The sequence below is a fragment of the Bombus pascuorum genome, chromosome 14, assembly GCF_905332965.1.
Source record: "Bombus pascuorum chromosome 14, iyBomPasc1.1, whole genome shotgun sequence".
Classification (NCBI taxonomy): Eukaryota; Metazoa; Arthropoda; class Insecta; order Hymenoptera; family Apidae; genus Bombus; species Bombus pascuorum.
The window spans coordinates 5,716,630-5,740,307 of record NC_083501.1 but is presented as its reverse complement, the minus strand read 5'-3'; the positions used below and the strand labels follow the sequence as shown (position 1 = coordinate 5,740,307).

The window sequence follows — 23,678 nt, the reverse complement described above, 5'->3', positions numbered from 1 at the left end:
GCGATATTTCACAGCTGAATTTTATTTTTGTTTTCTTTTTTTTTTTTTTTTTTCTTCCAAACGAAGAGATATATGACGAGATGCGTTTAATAAGAAAGCAAGAGTAAAGAAATCGCGGGGGTGGACATAAGTAATCTTAACGCAATTTTTCAAAACCGAATCAGCCGCGAGGAAGACGAATAAAAGGAACGATGCAACAAACAATGGTAACGGTTCGCATGTTTCGTGACAATGTGTCATAAGAGGACTGCAAACATACGTAACCACGTATAGCAGCTCTCAGTGATACAACGACGTGTAATAATTGTGTATAATATAAAGAGCACAGAATCGTGTAACAAGGTGCGCAATGCAGCATATCGATTTAATGAAAAGCACCGTCGTATCGAACGCATAAAGCATAAGTGTCGTTGCACCAAACGTCCGACCACATTCCAGCAGAATTTATTGCAAAAATAACATTTAACCAGTGATCTCAATCTTTTACAGCCAATTTAATTACGTGTAATCAACCTACTCTTTATTCTCTAAAAACATTTGCAATTTCGTTTCCATTCTCTATTAAATTTAATCAAGTGCCTACGATAAATAACATTTTTACTTGCATTTAATGTCATTCGAAACACACGTTTTTAAAGCCCGGAAATATTCTTTCGTTTGAAGTTTCCATTTCGCCTCTATTCCGTGTCAATTTAATCAAATACGACAAAAGACTTCTTTACGCAATTTTATTTAAAAATACACGTTTGATACAATCGAAAGAAGATTTTTATGCATGTAATCAGACGATTTAATGACTTCCAAAGTTCCACGATATCAAGGTTTATTAGACACAGAAAAGTTTGTTGAGAAAACATGGAAGAGAAAATATGTCGTGAGGAAACACAGTGATCAATTCTTTACACTTTTCTGACTATAGACACCTTTCGGTGCATGTCGTGTCTATTTTCCACCGACAAGCTGCTGCAATAACAATAATCGATAGCGAACTGACGCTGAACAATCACGTCGCGATACAACTGCAATTCCCTCTTGAACTGCAGTAGGGGGAGATACGAAAGGCTGGAAAGTTTGCGACTATATCGCGATTAGAGCACACCAGTGACAGACTTTCGCCGTCCCACGCGTCTCTCGACTTCGTAATCGAGGATGTAATTTAAACTACTTACGTCCAGACTGGACAATTTGTCGGTAAGTCGGACATTCTCTGACCACTCGTTGGAAAATCATCGGGCATTTAATAGAATCACTGTCCTTCCCCCATCTTAGACATGACTAGTCTTCAATTTTTATTGTCCAAGAAGAAAATCAACGTAATATTTAAGAAACTCTTGTCCTCTACAGAATTTTCTGCCAACATTTCTCAACGATCTTTCCAGTTTCGTTTATCCATTTTCGTCTCTTTTTTTTTTTTATAAAGTTTTCATAAAGATCCAACAAGAGTGACGGTATATAGAAATAGCTTCGATCAACGTGCGTAAATTAGCAAAGCTAGTAAACTCGTTAAAATATAATCGGCAGAAGAAGGAAAATTCACGGGATACTACAAACTAGAACTAGCGTAAAGAAATCGAGGCAAAAATGGAACATCGCAAAGTACAATATCAATGTTGCTGACATCGAATGCGAATCGTCCAACAAATTTCCACAGTTTACTAACCAAAAACAAGGTAATAACAAAAAGTAAAAGGGAAGGGGTTAAGTGTTAGGAGAATGAGAGGGAGAAGCTTAGAAGAGAAGGGAACGATAGAAAGGAGAGAAAAGGCCAACTGTAACTTAACTCGACGCCCCGATATCCGATCCTCCCTGTAAAAATGCACACGCCACTCACGTCTATGTAAACAAACGGACATCGAATGGTCGAGTGACTCTCTTTTTCCGGTTAGCTACACCTATTAGCTGGTATGTAGATCGTATAGCAGTCATTGCAGTTCCTGCAACAGGCCAGCCCAGGTAAAGGTACTCCTCCGATTCGCGAAACGCGACTCTTTCTCGCGCTGGAACTCGAGTCGTTCGGTGAACCTAAACTGAAGTTCTCTTCTACCAAAGCCCGTTGCATTTTATGTTACACCTGCTACGCGTTTTATCCGACCATCCTCGCCGCTTGCTTTTTAATAGCTATCCATTTGCTTCGGTTTGCTCTTCAATGGCAGATACTACATGTCCGAACGATGACGTCGTTATCTGAGATGTTTGACGAAGATAACGGGGTTCGCTGGTGGACGTACTTAAGCTTTTATCGAGCAACAGATAATTGCAAATTGATCGTTATATTAAATGAAGTTTTATAACAGGATCGGAGAAAATGTCCGGAGGAAATTGACGAACATTTGTCTTATGAAAAATCGAACACCATCGTGTCTAGTAGACTGTGTCCAGGCATTGAAATCTCCAACGAGAAGCAGCGCGTTCGAATCTGTGAATAAACAGAAGTTAAACCGATCAACTCCGTTTCTTTTATTAATTCCATAATTCGGATACAATATCAGTAGACTGTAGATATATATGCAAATTAATCTTCCGGGGATAGAATTAGAAAGATAGAAGCTAGGTAAAAATTTATTTTACTTACTCATAAATACTACAGAGAGTACTATATCTTGGAAAATGTGTATATTTTTGCCTATTACGCGTGCACTGTACACTACCAAGCAAAAAATTTGGGATCAGTTCTTCGATGATGAGTAATCTATTCATCTGTTAATGCGAATGTTATGGCATTACGATTAAACTAAAGATTTCTCGAGAATCGTAGGAGCAACGTAGGAAAGTAGATGGAAAGCATAGAGATTCGAGCGAAAAGAAAAGAAACTAACGGAAAAATCTCTAAAATGGCGACACCGGATCGGTCGCGTAACTGTTGCGTACACCGCTGCGCGACTATCATGTTGCAACCGCGTCTACCGATTATTCTTAAAAGCGGCCGATTTTTCAAGCGATCGACTACCAGATGACAAAAACAATTGGAATAAACGCGAACGGAAGAAAATACGTACGAATTTTCCTTGTCCATTCACGCCTATTTCTTTTTCGCTTTTCTTCTTATCATTTAGAGCGGCGTTTCTCCGTAAAGTACAGTTATTTAAAATTTCACAGACTTATCACCTATCTGCGAGAAACTTACATTCGTAAAACTACCAAAAAGTTAATAAAAATGAACATGCTGCGTTCTTCTCCTGTGCTTGGCATATTGAAAAACATGTCCGTACAAATAGCGTCTTATAGAAGTAACTGTACAGGTTCGATTATTCTGTACAAACTTGAAGGTTAAATTTTAAGCTGTCGAATGTTAACTAATTCCATTTAATTCATCCACGTACAAAAATTACGATCGATACCGATAACGTTGTCGCTGATAAATTTCACAGTGTCGCGTTGAACAATTGCGCAAAGACACGGGTTTGGAAGCCGAGGCCTCAACACACGCGAAATAAATCGATTTGTTAATCGTTCGCGAGTTGCTGTGTGCGTAATGCCAGCGAATTAATTACACTGACAACATTGATCGCGCGACCGGCCCGCGCGTGGGTGTTGCCTCGTTCAGAAACGCATTCGTCAGCCCGGGCAGCCCGGCTGATAAATTGATTTCATTCTCTCTGCGAATCGATGTCAATCTTAATACCCTTCCACGAAAGTCCATCGAACTGACAAAGGAACCTGCTTATTCACACACATAAACAGATACGTATTTTCCATTCCATCTCAAGCAACTGTAATAAATACGGCAGTCAACGGATCTCTAAAATAATATATGCTGATCCTTATTGGACAATTGAGAAAATATGTCTTTGTTCTTAAATACATATTAAGACAACTGGTAATGTCATAAAATATACGATAATTGATGCAGATTATTTGATTGAAGCGATTGTAAGAATTTTTAGTAGGAAAAGAAATTTGTAAAATTTCTTTCAATGTGTTAGAGAGAATAACAGGCAATTTTATATATCAGGCATTTTACTTTAATATATTAATAATGTTTTCGTGATTTCATCGTTTCATCTCATTTCCCATAAGCATGTTACCACCAACAAACAGAGGTACAACAATTTCTACAATCAACCCATCATCGCATCATTCGGTTTCCTTTGATCGATTATAACAACTTCGTACGTATTGTAATTACGTTGTTCATGCATCAATTATATACCAATAACTCGTGTAGCGTAATCAATTATTACTTTCGTTTGATCCGGCACGTTAATTTACTCGCATTACCCTGCGTTATTTACCCATGCTATTCAATTTATTCTCATTACCGTTATTTTGTTAAGTATCGATCAGGGATCCACGGATCCTGTTCGTATCGCGTCGCGATCGCGTACGTGAGCCCGGCAGCGCGTTTTTTCTTCCGTCTGTAATTTTATTAAATAAATCAAGTCGCTGGGTGACGGCGGCGGCTGCCGGAAACGAGCTCGCTCTTGTCCCACCTGCCAGCCGACAGCGCGCCTGAAATTATGCTAATTAATACGGATCGACCGGCAAAAACGCGGCACCTCGCCCTCGAAAATTTATACGAACGTTACGGCACATAATATTGTCCCGCGAGGCCGCTCCGTACGATTACACGATATCGAAAACATCAAGTGGGCGTTTACACTGTTAGAAGAATTCCGAAATTACGGGCGCAGCGGGCGCGCGGCGCGTTTTTCAAGCCGCGAACGATGCTTCTACGGCACGCGAGGGAAAACGATATGACGATCACGTACTTGATCTTTTGTGGGGACAGGAAGTCTCTTTACGTGAATTTGTCGACAATCTTGTCGCGTAAACTGCGTTTACATTAAGTAATTTTTGCTTCATCGACTGACAATCAGTCGACCCACTTCAGCGATTTAAGTTGAAGTTTTTAAGCAGAGACTGTCCACGCGTTTATCTTTGGCTAAATGACACGGACATTCGCCAACGATTAAGCTAACCTGTTGGCAGAAACGTCTAAATTAACATATTGAAATCTGATTACTCAAAACACACATGTACCGCATAAAAATTTGGAATTTAGTATGGTCGCTTTAAATAACGTACCAAGTGTGTATATATATATAAATTATTCGAATTAAATCGATTCGATTGGTTGACCAAAAATTGTTCAAGCTACTTAAACACGGTTATACTGATCGCACACAGCCACTACAATGTGCATAAAACTTTACTCAAGGACCTTTCCCTTGCCACTGCTCATTCTTTTCCCTTTTACCTTGCAGCCAATCCGTTTCTTTCTCTTCTCGGTATCCCCGGTGCTTCCTTAAAAATTCTGTCAGTGAATCGTTCTGAGATTCTCAACGGATGCAATTCTTGTGCAAATCTCGAATCTCTCCCACGAAGCCTCGGCTGACCGATCGGCCGACATTCAATTCCGCAGACTCGCGACACACCTACGGTAATATCGTAATAATCGGTATCGCGGCTCGAAACGGTTAAAATAAACGCCGCTAACACGCCGATCTGGCCCCGGTCGAGCACACCATAAGAGAAAATCACTCCGAGTTCTTCACCTGTTAGGTACTTGCTACCGATTTCGCGCTACGTGCACGGCTCCGCTGGCTAGCATCTTGATACCCCGACGTTGTGATCGCGAGCGTGTTATTACCCCGCCTAGTGGCTAGCTCCGAAGATTACACGTCTACACAGTCGGCGCTGGGGCTACGGGCCGATCTCTCTTCCCCCTTCCCCTCCAGGTCTGCCTTCGAATTTGTAACAGCGATATGCACCGCAGAAATTTACATATCACCAGGAGACAAGTCTGCGCGGGAGAGAAGACTTCATTTTTACCCTTGATCACCGGCTTTTCGAACGTGCAACGCACGTTTCGCCCATCTCCGGATACACATTTCGACCTAAGGGTCTCCGGTGTGTTCGACCAACAAATTGGCGTATCGGATAAAAGCTGGCCATCAAACCGAGGATGCAGACTGCGGCTAATGTTACTTTTGATGTCCGAGTTGTTTTGTTGCGGGCTATCGATGCCTGAATATCGATGGTACATGCGTGGGCTTTTTGTAGATATTTTCAAACAATCGTCGGATATCGAAAACGGTGAAAATGGTAGTTTTATAATCGTTTTTGTCTACTCGCAACTTTTCAAAAGTACCAGACTACCTTTTATTCGATACCATAATAACACAGTTCCCACGTTTTCTCTGAAATCATCTTTAAAATATACGAATTACCACTTTTTCGTCAAAACCTTGTCAATTTGATTGCCTTGACAAAAACACACGAAGGTTGTTATTTCGCCTGTTCGACAGACTGTCACAATTTTCTTATGAAAATAACTGAACCGGGCGCCATTAGCCGCTATATAACTTGTTGTTTCGCCTATAATACGTATCGGAAAGAGCTCGTTTCACAGATCCTTGTTTTTGCAACTGTAACGAACTAATAGGGGAAAACGAGTTCGATTGTTATTCGGTGTTTATTACGCTGCCGTAATTACAAAACCGCAACACGGACCGGCATTCAAGTACGTGTAAATCGGCCTTTAAGCAGGCAATACCAGAGTGGCGGCGGCGGCGTATCGGTACCATTAGCATAGAAATGATACGTTGATCGACGCGTTCATATTTATTCGAAATTCCGACCGCGACAGAATATTGGTATTTACCGCGAATTCGGCCCCGCTGAACCGGCAATTTCACGCCAATCTGTAGCGCGTCGTCTTTTCATTAATTAATTCCTACCGTGCACGAGGATTCCATCTTCCCTACGGCGACCGAATGTTTATCGTAAAACGCTTTAATACACTGTCATCTCGATCTTAACATTTAATTCCTCGACGATCGGTACCAACTAACTACGTCACGCGATCCTTCTGACAAGACGATCGTATTTTTTCGTACGAGTCGCCAGCTCGTTGCCCGATGCTGCCTCTTTAAAAAGCCACGTTACGCCGTAATTGGTAATTTCCATGGATTTCTTATGCGCAACTTAGTAGGTCCTTTGTGTACTTCCAATTAACGAGCAAATCGTATAAAAATATCCCGACAAAAGTAACACGGAATCTTCGTGATTGAAAATAACAAAAAAAAAAAAAAAAAAAAAATGGTTTTAACTGTTTAAATATGACTTTCGTTAATAGAGTAGCAAACGAACATTTCGTGGAACGTGGGCGATATTAGTACTGGAAAGTTTGAGACGAAGAATCGCTTATTAATCACTCCATTTGGAAATGATATAGAGAGAAACTCTTGACTCTTTTATGATCGACCTTTCCAACGTAGCAAAATAAATAAAACATTATCTTGTAACTTTCTGAAGCTATGAGATGAGCTATGAGATGAGCTGTGAGATGATGTGCGAGATGAGAAGCCCTTAACTTATTCACTCTTTTGTGCATCAACAGCGATGCGACTGAGAAAAGTTAATTTTTGAGCAAAGTGGTTTGAAGTAGAAAATAATTGACCGCTTCGCTGTTCATTAACGTATAACAAAGTTATGTTTCTTATAAAGTCGAGACGATGTTCTTTTTGTTCTGACATGATGATGGTCGATATTGTTTCGTAAAATATCGTTTATGTGCGTTTTTTATTATTACTATAATTATTGATTTGCGTTTTTCTGTGCTTTTTACAAAGTAAAATACGAAAGTCCGTAGAAACTGAAAATTAGACTCGCTTCTTCAGGTGCGTTGTACCGATAATGATATTGTATTTAATTTAGTAATTTCATTACACGTTCCGAGAGAATGATTTGCAAAAATGTAGTCGTAAATTGCAGGCTTTGCGTAAATTTCTTTCAAAGGAAGAAGAGAGTATCTAACGATACGTAAGGCGTGCATCGATAGAAAAATAGAGAATAGCAGTTTTGTGGTAGAAAACTTGAAACGTTGCTGGAGTTCGCAATTTCGCAATCTCGCAATCTCGCGATCCCGCAATTCTCGCGGGCCGCGCATCAACCTGGTGGAAAGTCGAACGCAACCGCGTATACACAGGGCGAAGATGATGAAGCCAGAAAGGCATCGACTACCCTGTGTTTATACGGCGCGGTGGTCCGCCCCGCGAGCATTAGCTCTATCTTTGCACCGCCCAATTTCGCGTTCCTTGAATGCAAATTCTACCGAAACGAGCGGATAGCGAAATGAAGGGGATGCAGCGACGACGATGACGGCCTGACCGACTTGTCCAGGACCGGGAGCCGCTTTGCCTCGCCAAGGTCTGATAGGTCGTAGAAAAACTACGATAAAAACTTTCTGAAGCTATGAGATGAGCTATGAGATGAGCTGTGAGATGATGTGCGAGATGAGAAGCCCTTAACTTATTCACTCTTTTGTGCATCAACAGCGATGCGACTGAGAAAAGTTAATTTTTGAGCAAAGTGGTTTGAAGTAGAAAATAATTGACCGCTTCGCTGTTCATTAACGTATAACAAAGTTATGTTTCTTATAAAGTCGAGACGATGTTCTTTTTGTTTTGACATGATGATGGTCGATATTGTTTCATAAGATATCGTTTATGTGCGTTTTTTATTATTACGAACGGCAGTAGAATAATTTTTCTAAACTGGCACGTGCTTCTTACAAGTTAAATAGTATAATTGTAATAGGCGGTTAAATCTATCTCCTTTTATTAGTTGTGAAAACTAGATGGCTTATTTTAGGTGACATAAATAATAATAAATTCCGAAATGAATTCTGAAGGTACTTGTGATGATTGTAGTAATTTATAACATAATTATTCTCTATTTTTGTAGATATTTCGAAACGTATATCGCTATTAAGAACGTGCGACTAGAAACAACTTAAAACTTGCACGGTTGCCTTCGTTTGGACTTCAACTTTATTTATTCTTTTCTCTTCGTGCTAATAGGTAAATAATTCTCAGGATGAATTATAAGTGAAAAAAGTTCAAGCTGAAATTTCTTCTGGATCGAAAGAAGAGAATGGAAACGCGTGTCGATTTGCGACGGTATGGTTTCACCGTGTTCTGAAAATACAGCCACACCTTGGCAGCGGGAAAAGAGGTCAGGATATACCGACCAGCGAACACGAGGCACAATGTGCGAATCGAATGAAGGTCCACGAAGGAAGAGCAACAACGATACTCGAACTAATGATACCGTCGACAAACTAATTACACGAAATAGCGGAACACCGGCCCTCGTATCGCGCTGTTTCGATAATTATTTCGCGTATTCCACGAAATTACATCCTCCTGCTTCCTCGAAACGGTACATGCGTCCTTTCCCTTCCCCCTTTTCCTTATTAATTAAACTTTCAATCCTGAAACCCCCTATTAAAAACAGATGTACAACACGAAGAATACTATTCCTATCTACAGATACATATCTAGATGAAAGCAGCATAACAGTAGAGAATTCCATTATTTGAATCCCCCGAGAGATGAACTACATAATTGGAGTTCATGCAATAAGAAATTCATCAATTTTCGCCATTACCTATTACTACACTGCAAATTTTGATGCATTTGTGGGAGAAATACGAAGCGTACACATAATACGGAAAGATAGGTAAAATATCGCAAGTGTGATATCCCTTATAATTTTTACTGAATAAAACAACTCTCTTCTCTACTTAGGTCTCATTTTTTCTAAATTACATTCACGAAGATATGCATCTGCATAAATAACCGCACTCTACCTATTATACGTACCTTTCGTTCACGTATAATAACGACTTACGTAGCAACAAGCAAACGAATTAACTAAAAGTCCATTGCGATAAAAGCAGTCCAGATAAACAAAATTATTCTATTCCGCCATAGTTCTAGAGCTCGATATCCGAACCAAACGTATCCCTAAGACGTGCACATCCGCTTCCATTCACCCCTAGAACGTTTCCTCCTGTCAGTGCGAAGGAAATCGTCGGACGTTTCATCCCGAAAGCCAGTAATCATGCTAGTCCAACTTCCAAAATTGACCGAACGTATACGCAAACCGACCGATCCTTGTTTTTTTCCACGAAGCTCGATAATTAGCCTCGTTCCTCGGCAATTTAGCCATTTATTCGTTACGCACCGAGAAAGAGAAAAAGAAAAAAGAGTGGAAAAAAGAGAGAAAAAAGAGAAAGAAAAAAGAAGACGATATGGCGTATGACACCGACCGCTGGTGCCTGGTCCTCGAGTAGCAGGTACTTCCGGTGCCAGAAGGCGGCCACCTCATTGTCATTACGTCACCAGAGGCTGTCATTTGGTTTTTCAAGCATCCGTTTTTCTCACCGCGAGGATAGAGGGCTTGATGATCGTAATTACACAGAGGCCGCTTCGAAGAAGGACGTTCTTAAACAGATACGCGCGTGCGTGCACGATCTGCTTCGAAAACACGGTCGATTGATCGAGGACCTGAACCGGTGCGTGGACCAAACTGGTTATCAGTTCAAGGAATATATTCCATCCTTTGATTCGCATTGTACTGGCCGATAATAAAATATGCATGTACCGATATGTGGAGCTGAAAATAAGCCATTTTTTTTTTTTTTTTTTTTTTTTTTTTTTGTGAAGGAAGGAGATATTACTTATTGACAGTTTAGCGCCAAGCTGAGCTTAACACGTACTTTGTTTCATTCGATTTTGATCAGTTGGAACGTATGAAATAATCTCTTATGTATTATGGATGAATTTAGTAAGCGTGATAATCTGTGATAATAGAGCGAAATCAGAGTGATTCGAAATAGAAAGAAAATCGAATTTGTCAACTCGTTAAAACTATACGTGAATTTGATTCCATGAGAATCGATCATTCACAGGAAGTTATCCTACGTGCGAAAATAAATTTTAATTCAAAATATAATGTTTTCATTTTGAATATCACTTTCAAAAACTCAGAGAAATATACACTTTTAGCTCTAAATTTAATTACTCTTCTATAATAAAAGGTATACAAAAAGTGAGCAACAGTAAAGAAAGTGAAATTACAGAGATTGACCCTTTTTTAACATATTTTTTACCATAAGCTGTTCGAGTTGCCATGCATGGCTGAGGACGGTATAAATATATCAGTTCATTAAAGTAGATAGGTACAAGAAACAATTAATAGCTTGGTAGAGAGAAGGCGTGCATTCGTTTAAAAAGTGTTTTCCTGCCACGGTTTTGTTGGCAAGATTTAGTAGATCGGCGAGAGGATGGTCGTTTGGAAAACATTCTAGCGCAATTTATGCGCATTTAGTTCAATGATTGATGAACAGTTACGCGAAACCAGTCGTTGCCATATTCGCCGACCCAAATGCCGACTGCTTCGTATTCCGGTGACCATTAAGAAATTCAGTTGGCCATTTTTTTATTGAAAATTCGAAGTAAAGTCCATCTGTATAATATATGTATCTCCTTTGCGATTTCGCGCCTTCTCCTAACGAATTAACTCTTTCATTTTTTGGCAACTTTATCGTTCACAATCTCAAAGTTAAAATCTTACATGAGGAAAATATTTTTGTAGATATACTGCGTTTGACCATACAAGACGATAAAAAATTGAACAAGTTGAGAAAGTTGAAAATTTGATTTTAACTTTATCTTGTATAAAAACGTTTATGAAAAAAATGTACGTGATAATTGTTAAGAAACTGGAAACAATATACAGCAGATATACTTGTTATAATAAGTAATTAGTAACTGAACAAATCTCTCTTTAAATTCTACTTCTTTAGTTACGCTCATCGAAATATGAAACTTCCACGTGTGCATGAATATTCACAACCTAATAATTATGCTTCATTATTCTTAATAGCTTTATTTTACGTTACATACAGTACTCGACTAGTAAAGAACATATCTCGGCCGTGAAAATAATTAAAATAACAAATCAAGTCCGAGTAATACAAAAACACAATTCTACTAACATAACAACCACTTCAAACGAATTCAAACTACCAACAACTAAAATTATTACAAAATTAGTTGTTTCATTGTTTTAGCATTATCCCTTAGAAACAACTGAGTACAAAAATAAGTGAAAAATGCAATAATCCGCTACGGTATTTTAAGATAAACTTTAGGATTGTTATCTTTGTATTTGGTATTACTTTTGCATCACTCTGTATTAGTTCGCCAATCCATAGCGATTGGGAACCAGTGGTGAACGAATTTTAAGAACGATCAACGAACGGCTGACAATGGAAAAAAATTCGAATCGATGATCGATCAAACGGTTTAACGGCAGGGATTGCCATCGTTATTACCGGACACGGACAAAAATCGGTTAGTGGAGGAGGGTAGAGGACGGGATGCCGCGCGCGCCAAACAAATCGTGGCTAATAAGAAGTTGATACATGGTGGCGAGCTGGAGGGGGCCAATACATAAAAATAAGATAAATTTTACACTTGGCTGGTGATGAATGGAGGGATGAATTATTGAATAGTTAAACACACAGCGCCGTACCGGACCAGCTCGCCCCGAGCTCAGGCCCAAAGCCGGATCGGTGCATCGTTCGTGGCCAGGGCCGCTTGTTTCGCCACGAAATCTCCGATTCCATCTCGCTCTCCGCCTGTCATCGATCTTTTCGTGTATTTCACTCATTTCTCGCCATGCATTCTCCTCGATAATACTCTTTCCTCCTTTACGATAATTGATTTCACTATTCCATTAGAAAATTTCTAAAGATTACGCAGCCAGGAAGATTATTTCTTTCTACCAAACATCCTTTCCAAATTGAAACTATCTAAAATTGCAAATAAAAATTAGACGCTTCGAAGATACCGTGACAAACATTGAAAAATTATAATATATCGGATACAATTTTTCAGAGAAAAATTGAAACTCGAGAACCTGAATCAAAGATTCGTAGCTTTTACGGGTGAATTATTTTCCACCAGTGATCCGTACGATCCCCAAATTAGGGCAGTTAACGAGGCTTAATGAGCAATTCCGAGCGGTCGTTGGGGCTTCAATTAATTCCGCGCGCTTTTTTCCGCAGGGTCAGAAGGCTTTTCGAGCGGACGAAAGAGGAAAGACGAGGCGAACGATGCCGGAGCGCTCGTCCGTTCCTGCGGCATAAATTCACCTGCACGTTTCACTTCGTTATGGCTCTATTCACAGTGCCGTAACCGCGAGGACGGATATTCCTTGCTGTGCGGCCCATTCACCACTGGCTGGGGTCCCTTTGGGCCCAGCAGCCCTGATCGCGGGTGGAAGATGCACTGCGCGTCCTGCCGATTGTTTAATCGACTCGCCCTCCTCCCTTCGTCCCTCTTTTCGGTATCCTTCGTGGAAACTTTGTTTCTACGTGGACCGGACGTTATTTACAATAGACAATCGGGGATTCGAATGGGAACACAAACATTTATCCCTGTTGGAAATGAGCTGCGGGTGAAGCGGGTGAAACGAAAATCGTTTTATGTTCTCGTTATTTTACTGTTTTGCTTTCTTTTTATGTTATTATCTTCCGGTGCGGTTGAGGTAATATCGTTGATAAAATGTGACGACTCGATCGAGTCACAAATTATCGGTAACAATAAATATCGTAATGTCAACGAATTTGATACAAGTTGAAGAAACAACGAAAGTTCACGAATCTCGCATTAAGTTGCTTGCAATTTTCAATGATCTTTCCAGAGTATGAGTTATCCGATTGTAATATTTGAATGAAGATTACAAAATCAGGAAATCTATGACTTGCAGCTTATAATTTGTCAATATTCGCTTCGTGGTTTCAAGGGCAACGAAAAACGCTGTTACAGACAATGAATTCAGAATGAGTGGTAAAAAATGAGATCTAGATCGAGGTGATGTAGGGATTTTTCAAGAAATACGTTTCCTTTTTGTTTGGTGGCGAAACTATTACAGGCAAGATACAGTACGCTTGATATGATGTTTGAGCGGAGTTAACGAGTAATTATCTCTTAACCAAAAGTAATTTCCATGAAATTTCTGAAGTGTATTAAATCAAAAGCCATCATTCTTTAAAATCTTATAAAAGAATCCTCCTATGATTTCACACTTTTTTATGCTTTGTAATAAAACTTGAAAATTACGTGCATATATTTCGATATCTTTTTCAGTATTCCTTTTATACGCTTGTTACTGGATTATCTCACTTGATTATTACATTATTGCATCGCTACCAAACGTTTACTATTCTCATTAAAAAGAGAAATGATAAGCAATCGCTAGCTTTTTCCCCAAGAGCAAAGAAAAATTTGATTATAGCGAATGAATTATTAATGTATTCCAGACACTGATTAATTTCGTACGTCAGACAATTCAGAAAGGCGATTATGCTATAATCATTATTCTTAATTCATTTGATCTTAGCATCAAATTCAACAGTAATCAAATATGAACGACTATTGATAAAAGACGAGCGTAAGAAACATCCAAAGCACCTATAGTCCACGTTATAATACTTTACTACGTAAAAGAAATTTCTACTTACGTTCCACTTCTCCGAAAATGATCGCAAAAATATCTTCTAATCCTCTACGATTCTACCAAACCATGTTACAAATTAACAGAGTTCGAGTTGTATTCGATCACCCTCTGTGTTCCTCACATAAAAGTTAACAAAGACGCGAGTGCACACTTTCTGCGGTATAGCTGCTCTTATTATAGGATGATTTTCTATATCCAGCATTCTTAACGAGAGGAGACTCGAATTGAGAGACAGCGAAAAGTGAACGTCGCGAAGGAGTTGGAATACGAAGACCAGGGTCGGAAGCGACACGGCAATATGTAATGGGGCACCAATTATACGCGTGACACGGGGCATCGTTATAATTGGATACGAGGTGTTAAATCTGCTGGGTGTGGCTGGTTACGGGAGTTATGAGTGTTCCAGCAATAATGGTCTTGTCGCGGCTCGGGCTATACATATCTCTCGCACGAGCGAAACGCATCACGGCGCCGACTAACGCGAGGGGAGTCTATTAAATTACAGCGTGTGCTCGCTGCGACGTAGAAAGTAGGTAAACGATATCCTCCTTCGGCTACGGAATTAAATCTTGCCCCGATCATACGATATCTAAACCATTCGCTGACTCTACGACCACTCTCGTCTCTTCCGTGAACTATGCTTCCCAATGTTACTCCATTCGGGCCAAATATGAGCAAACTGCACCGTCTCACGAAAGTATTCCAATTAATAGTTTTCATTCCATTTCGATTCCAGATCAATTTCCTGGAAAATTGACTTTTCCTAATTGCACCACTTCTTTTCTAGTGCACCGATGAGGTATTGTACCACTCAGCGATTTGACTCGCGCCGTATTAATTCAAGATTAATTACACGACCAAATTGTCAGTCAGAATGCACAGTATTCATCAATTATATATTATATTTGTTAAAATCGTCATTGCGATCAATTTAGAAAGATAAACGAAGAGACGTTAATATCAAACGATTACATTCTTAAAACTGTAAACTCAGCTCACTGTAATGGAACGTACATTGTAACGTCTCGAACCTTTGCTTGTAATGTACCTTGAGATCGACTAGTATTTTTAATCGAAACTCCGCGAAAAATTGAGAGAAATCCGGTAACAAAACGGGAATAGAAAGTAATTTCAATAATCCTCAAACGTGGGACAATTGTTATATTTTATACAAGAGCGAGAAGAAACCGTCTGAAAATCTATAGAGTGCGAGGCTTTGAGTCCAGAAGACGTTTGGCCAGCTGAATGGAGTAAAGGCCTCAGAAGCAGGTTCATTACAAGGCTATAAACGCACGTTAGAAGACCATAAGGATGCGCGGCAATTACTTAAGAACAAATCAGCCGAAACCCGGCACGATGGCTGTTGTCCATCAAGAAATCATCGACCTCTTGGTGAATGGTTCTTTAGTTGCTCTGGCAATTTCCGAATGCGCCGCCTGTTAGTAGACCTTTCGGCTGGCCCGGTGTAATTAAAAGATAGCATGTTGCGAACATTCGAACGGAAATATCCATCCAAATCGAAATCACGTGATACCCTTTTCCCACTGGACGCAATTTCGTACTCGTTGCAAGACTCGAGAAAGAGACCTTCGAAGGGATCCTTCGGAAAAGGTCTGAAAAGCTAGCAAAATTCCAAAGATTGGAAGAGAAAGGGAAGATATAGGCAGAGCGCGGGTTTTCATGTAATTTCATATTTTTACGCGGATAGCTAAACAAGTGAAATTTATACAAACATTTATTGTATTTCCGCGTATTATGCGCACTTTGTACATTTCCATAGTTCTTATAGAAGCATAAGTATCCGCAGTCTAGATATGAAAATCTAGAACAACTCGAATGAACCCGCGTAAGACAAGAAATCAGAGAATCGACAAATTCGATAGACTGGCTCGGAGTAATTAAAAGGTAGAATGTATCGCGAACATTCGAACGGTCTAAATCTCGTGATATCCATTTCCTACTTAACCGCAATTTCCAAGTCGTTGCAAGACCGGAGAGAGGGATCTTTGAAAGGATTCTACGAAAAGCTTAAAAATCTGAAAAAGAACTTGAAAGAGTGTAAAGTTTGTAAGAGAAGGGAGGATCTAAGGGTCTAAAAAAGCGCGAAGTGGACTCGCGTAGGGAAAAGGAATCCGAGTAGTCGGCGAATTTCGATGGTGTGCGTAGTTGATGGATCGTTTGAAAAGAGATCGGGCCCCTTCTCAGCCGAACAAGAACGAAGCTGACAGTCGAACGAGTGAAGACCGGAGAGAGACTGACTGACTAAAGTATAATCAGGTTTCGACTGAGTCCGCGGCCGCATGTAATAACAGTAATCCCTTCGTTCGCCGGTAATTTGGCCGTTCGCTCAAAAACTCCAAATTATAGAAGCTGCTGTCATTAGGCCACGGTGAGCATCGTGTATCGCGGGCCACCTTCTTCCCCGAACCCTCGGGAATTTTGGGGAAACTCCGCTCGCCATCCCTTCCCGTCCATCGTTAGCGATCGAACGTTTAAACGGGAGGTCGCTTTTCCGCGATTCTCGCAATTACGTTGCCTGATGTTGTCTCGTTGAACACTGTCGCGAGTGTAACGCGTACAGGATGTTAATTACCAGGTGTAAACTACGGGATCTACACGGTGTCCAAGACAGCGTATCTAATTGCGAGACATCATCCCAACAAATCTACGTTTAGATTCGACTTTTTCAGTTCTTCTCGTAGAAATACGAATTTTCCCAAATGTCCATAATAGTCTTCGCTCTTCTCTACAATTTTGTGGTTTTTAGTTCACGTCTCAGAGGATTGTACGTATCAGTTAAGATCTGCCTGTTCGGTGCAATACTTTCATATTTGCCGCTGGTATTTCTCAATAACAGGTGACGTTATATCAATCATAAAACAATTCACTTTATATAATACAATACGACAGCTTTCACTCGGAAGCTGTCACAAAGTAAAATGTATGAAAGCTTTTGTACTGAAGATTTCCAATTCCAAGTAAAACACCAATAATTCAACGCCATCAAACGAAATGCTGTCGAATCGAACGCTTCCAGCTCGAGATCTTTCAATTCCAACGGTCCATCTGAAAGAAATGGCACAAAGTCCTATTTATTCCTAAGACTCAAATCCACCCAAACCAATCCAGACGATTAAACAAATTCACAAACAAGAAGACAATCGTTCAAAAACTCTATCTGTTCTACCTATTCTAACTCTCTAAGATCCATCCAAGTCTCAAATCAAGCCATAGGAGTCAAAATCCCTCGTGTAGCCCGAGGAAATGCGTAGAAGTGGCGCGTCCTTAAAACTTACGTTTGCCTAGGACCATCAGAGCCCGAGGGAAGGACTCCTTGGATCCGTAGGAGTTGAAGAAGCCGAAGAAGAAGCAGAGAGCGAACCAGACAGAACGCCCTGGGGCCACTCTCTGCCGGATAGTCGGTCTCATTCTGTTCCTCTGTTCTTTATCGTATCAAAGGGAAGCTAGTGGGCAGCGACGAGAAAGAGGATCGTCGACTGTACGTCTCGAAACACCGTTTAAAACTCCATTACGCTGTTCGCCCGTGATCCCTTTGATCGCACGGCGAGTTCCTCTCAGAGTCAAGAAACTCGAATCGAGTACGATCGTCGATCGTCGGATGTTCTACGGATCGAAGACGATCGAGGAGAGATCAACCCCACCAAATGAAACTCTTTACTTCTCTCTTACGAGATTGTAACTCGAAGCAGACGAAAGGTCGTGCAGTTAACCTCGTTCTTTCAGTTGTTTTCCAGCAAATCGTATTTTCCTATCTAGTTTAGAAAATTTCTTCGACTCGGAGAAAGGATATTGGGTCGTTTGGAAAGTTAAAGTAAGAAAATTTAAAGACACTGTGTCCTTATAGAATTGCGTCAAGAAACTTTTCGTCTTTTTCATATTATATATTTTTGCACGTTTCTAGAGTACGTACTTATTCAGCTGTGCGGTGTCAAACGATAATCCTAATTAAGATTTAATGCTTTTCTAGTCTAGCACTGTTTTGTCAGCGAACGACAACTTTTCTACATTTTTCTTCGATTATTGTCCCATTTAATGTTCGCATTTTTTTCGAATTTTCAACTCTATATAAACATAAAAAGTTCGAGAACCACAACAGGGTTAAATGACATTTTACGGAACAACGAGTAAAATAGGGTTTGGTTCATACGCGAAAGCTTCAACTTCTGAGTAGCATGTCGAACGTTTTTATCCCCTTGATAATCGGAGTTTTATTCAAATTAGCAATCCAGGAAATAATGTCATTCCGCGAGTTCTTTCGCAGGAAGGAGAAGTATATTTCACCCCCGACATATCAGCCGAGGGAGAAAAAAAAAAAAATATACGTAATACGGCGAAATACAAATATCGACAAATGTAAAATACATTCGGGTAACGTGAGTCATTACAATAAAACGGCGCTGTTGGTTTAAATTACCCTATCGGTCGATTATGTCACGCGTCTTTTTTATGTATGTTATACTGTCATGAATATGTATGGCCGGTTATCGATAAATAATCGTGATTATAATTGTAAAACTCGGCCCAATAAATTTCCTCCTGCGCGATATCGTTTTTGACGCTCAAAAAGTTCATCTACCAACACTTGCGTGAAAATTAATCCTTTCACGTTTAAAATTGATAGTGTCATATTTGACAATTTGTCTGAGCCTGTCTCAGATTACATTATCAAGCCCGGTGTAAGCAGTCAGATATACCCACCTTTACTTTCTATATTTCCTTCAACAACTTTTTTATTTTTTAATGGAAATATCACAAAACCGCACCTTCCAATATTTCTACCTTGAAACTTACCTATGTTGAAGATTTGAACGTTAAAATTTTCAACTTACACATACACTGTTAAAGATTAAAGAGATAAACGACACAGACGATCAATTCATCGTCGTTAGCAAGATAAACTCTTTCGGTTATCAACTTTTCCAACTACGCTTCTTTTATCCAACATCTTGAGATTTCATCTTCTAAAAACTCACCCCTCACAGTTAACCGCAAGAGCAACGAACGTCGGACCAAGAAAGATGGAAATCAACGTACTACCAAAAATTTCTATTCGCTAATTCAACGATGCTGACCGTCACGCGATGAAAAAGAATGGGGAAAAAAGGAAAGCGACGAAGCTAGGCCGATTCGGCTATATCTCAACTAATTACGAGCAACGTATGCAAACGATTCGAGTAAAGTTCAGGCGGATATTCCATGGCCAGAGGCCTTCCCCTTATTCGCAATCAGTGCCGCACTCCGTCTCTGTCAGCTTAGCACCGGTTATCCCCGGTCTATCTTTCTCTTGATGTATCGAACATTACACACGTATATGTATCGTGTGTCGCGCGTACCTGCGACTATATTTATGCGTGTCTGATAGCTGTGCGAGCGCGAGTGTCGCGTTCAAGACGCGTGCACTCGTCTACATTTCCGTGTAGCCGCGCGCCGCGAGAATTAAAAGTCGCCGGATCGTGTTGCCCTTCTTATTTAAAATATCCTATCAGCCATTACGAAATATCCAAGGAAAACTGAAGTTTTATCGCTGTCTTCGTGGCATCTTTGTTTTTCAATTTAAATTCGCTGTTCTCCTTGCTTTATCTCCATATTCGTCGCGTTCGCGTCACATGTTTTGCAATACTTTCTTTTCCAATACTTTATTCATAAAATATTACAGATAAAATAGCTAAAATAGAGATCAAATATTTGACACGAAAGGGAAAAGACGAAACAAATCTCTGTTTCGTAAAGATACGAATCGGAATAACAAACTACTAATGTCAATTGTGCGTGCCTCCGAGAATGTTTAGTATCGATACATAGTTGTGAAGTGACGATTAAACTCGTCCAAAATTTATATCTTACACGGCGACTTTCCTGAGTATAAATGTCCAACACCATTCTCGCGATACAAACACGTCGCGTTGTGCTTGTTCGTGGAAAGACAGAAAAAAGTACAAACTTTCGGATGCAATCACCAAGATATATTGTTTTAATTTATTCAACTATCCAACGCTCCTGTGTTTATCGTTAAAGATGTAAATCACGTGGAAAATCTCAATATTTTATTTCTCTTAAATTCGAAACTTTGATTCGACGTTTCCTTAATGAATTTCAGTAAATTGCGAAAGAAATCATACGGGTAATTATCCAGAGTCTAAAAAGAGATCACTGAATCTCAGAATATAACGAGACAAAGTTCCAGAAACAGAGTTACAAAGGCAACGACAATCACATCGCAGCGATTACAAAGTGGACAGGCATTCGACATGAAAGATTCTCCTATTAGCGTTCCGCCGTGGTGCAATAATGACGAATCTCGGTTGAGCTCTGTAATTTACGATCTATACATACACCTAACCGTCGAGTTAGCGCATAATCGATCGTGTTCATGTGAAAAACATTGCCTATAGACTATTCGAGGCTTGAAATCGGATGAAATGTATGTCTTTGAAACGACTGGCGAACGTTAAGTCCACCATTGGACGCGCTTCACGTGCAAACACCCTCCTTCGATCCCATTAGCACCGGCTTTAGACACATGAATTGTATATGCGCCGCGTCACGATACTTCGTGGTCTATCGTTCTCTTGAATGGCTAACAAATTAGCACCCTTACGTTTCCCGCTTTCCTTCGTTGGTTTTCCAAACCTTCCAACAGATCTATACGCGTATAACAAGGGGAAGTCACCACCTTCATGTCTACTCAGCTTATTTTCCAGATTTATTCCGGTTGCATATATACGAGTAAGTCACGACAAACGCGCGGGGACGATCGTTTGAATAATCCAAGCAACGGGAACACAATCAAATTAGAAGCCAAGTAACGAGAAAACAAGTATGAAATATGTCGTCGGCATTCAGCATTTCGTGGTGCAGACAATTGCTATTTTTCCTTTTTAGTCATATATTACGTAAGACGTTGGTAATTGACGCCGACGTGTGGAGAGAAACGAGAAGATAAATTTGATATAAATTGAATTACTGAAACGGCTGCAATTAACGTAACGACGTTCGCTTCGGTGTGATTTTCATGGTTTTACGGCCGTCGCTTTACGAAAAATGAAATTTATCAAACCCGTATATACGCCACTTTCGTTCTACGATTTTCTCGTTTCATTTAGGAAACTATATAGGCGACATCATTATCATAATGCATAAAATGCGGCGACATTTCGTGCACACGGAGTGGATAGAGTGTTCTCCATCGACATAGTAAAATGTCAATTACCCTTTAAATTGCTACATATGAAAGCATCGACCATGCACTCTAATCTCATAGAACATCATCTCGATGGAATAGTTTCGTAAAAGGTTCGATATATTCCAATTGAGATATTATTACTTTAAATCATAAGGTACCTACCGCATATACAGTTGCCAGTTGCTCACGAAAGTATCTGAACATTTATACAATCTTTTCATCAATATATTACGTGTTTTATGCAAAATAGGGCGCAACTATTGTAATGATATTGGTAAAATTTGAAACAAATTTGAAAATATACATAGAAGCTACAAGATATTTGGTGCAAGTATATATTTCGCAAAGATCGCAAAAGTATTTAAACAGCCAATTATACTCGCTATGTTAATGACTCTCGATATTCAACTGGGTTACTTTTAACACGTATCGTATATTTAAAGTGACTATGCAATAGAGATGCATTGCTATAAATATATTGCAATTTCTAAGTACATCTTCGTCTCAAATAATACTTATTCAGAATATAATTTTAGATTCATACTCTTGTAAGTTCATTTAGCGCTAGTTGAATGATAAAAACTCGTATAATAACGAAATACGGGCAGCTTCAGGCTGACTGACCCTACTGTACATTGTCCCTAACCTTAACTTAACATACTTTGTAGGAGATAATTTAATCTCAAATTAGCTTTCAAGTATCTGACGTACAATAAAATATCTATTTAGAGATGGCGCCAGTATTTCTCCATTATAATCACAACAGCCGTGCTTTGTTGCAGCATCAATAGAGTTTTCTATGATGGATGTCCAATACTTTCGATACATGAGTCACTATACATTCATACATTGTATATGCATATATACATTGATGGTGATTTATCCACTATAATGGGATACAATGTTACCAACCTTTTTCCATTTCGACGTCGTCTTTTGGTGGCATAGACGGTTCCCAGTTGGCTCATGGCGACCGGGTTGTTGGGTCCCGACGCCGTCGTCGGAGTCGGTACCGGCGCCGAGGTGGGCGTCATCGCGGGATCAACGACGTGGGGCTGAGGGTGAGAGGCGGTCAGGGTGAGCTGAGGTCCCGGGGGATAGCATGCCGCCGTCACGTAATCTGTCGCCGCGAGGGACGCGCTCGCTGGTCCACAAATCCCGGCGACCACCCCCTGCACTCCACCCCCGATGCTCGTCCCGCTACCACCGCCACTTCCTCCTCCTCCTCCTCCTCCTCCGCCTCCTCCACCACCGCCAGCGACACCGACAACACCCCCAACCACCCCCAGCCCCGCCGAGGCGGTCCTGTCCAGCGCGTACACCGTGCAGACCGTGACGCTCTTCTTTGACTTTGCCGACGCTACGTCATCGTTGTCTGTCACTGGCTTGTCGGCCAGCTGCCGGCGTCGAGCTTTCCACTCTCGATCCCGGTGCTCGGCGTCGGGACGATGCAGCTGCGACAGCTGTTCTTCAACTTCAAACAACGTACCACTGATAATGGGCACACTTCTCTTTACCTCTTTTCGCGCCTAAATGAGACTCGTGACTATCGAGAATCGTTACGTCTCTGTATAACGTTTCGTTTGAATACGCGTAACTCTAGGTTAGAACCGATAACACCGTGCGAGAGTTAAAACTCGATTTTTCGTGTTTTGTTTGTACACGCACGTAGATCTGACAACAATTAGTTTCAGTTAGCAATTAACGACGCTGTGTGAGAGTTAGAATCCAATAGTAGGCTGATTTCTGTATCTTCGTCATGAATATGCGTACATTTGCGATCGATTACTTGCGAAAACACCGTGCGAGAGTTACAATTCGATCTTCGAATCTTGCTTGTTAATACGTGTAGATTTACAATCGATTGTTTCGACAACACCATGCGATAATTAAAATTCGATGGTAATTCGGTTTCCGTGTCTTCTTTTTACGTAACCGTTTCAATGCGAAAATAGGTTACAATGACCTTCTACAACACTGCCGTTAGAATTCGATGATAATTCGATATCTACGACACGAGCGCTAAACTGTCCGCGTCGATCACTTGTTACGCAGTTCCGCGTCGATAAAAACGTAACTCGAACCAATTATGTATCGGCTACCGAGTTACCACTATTGACACAGTGACGGATCCCGTCGGATCACGACAACGAAAAAT

General features: G+C 40.3%; 1 protein-coding gene across 1 annotated transcript in view; it reads right to left on the bottom strand.

Annotated features, from left to right (window-relative positions):
- Positions 1–22,709, bottom strand: part of LOC132914045 (aryl hydrocarbon receptor protein 1-like) — a 154,388-nt gene extending 131,679 nt beyond the window's left edge. The window contains exon 1 of the mRNA XM_060972828.1: positions 22,433–22,709. Coding sequence (XP_060828811.1) covers positions 22,433–22,554 — 122 coding nt within the window. The 5' untranslated portion in view covers positions 22,555–22,709. The remainder of the gene's footprint in view (positions 1–22,432) is intronic.
- Positions 22,710–23,678: the final 969 nt, after the last annotated feature.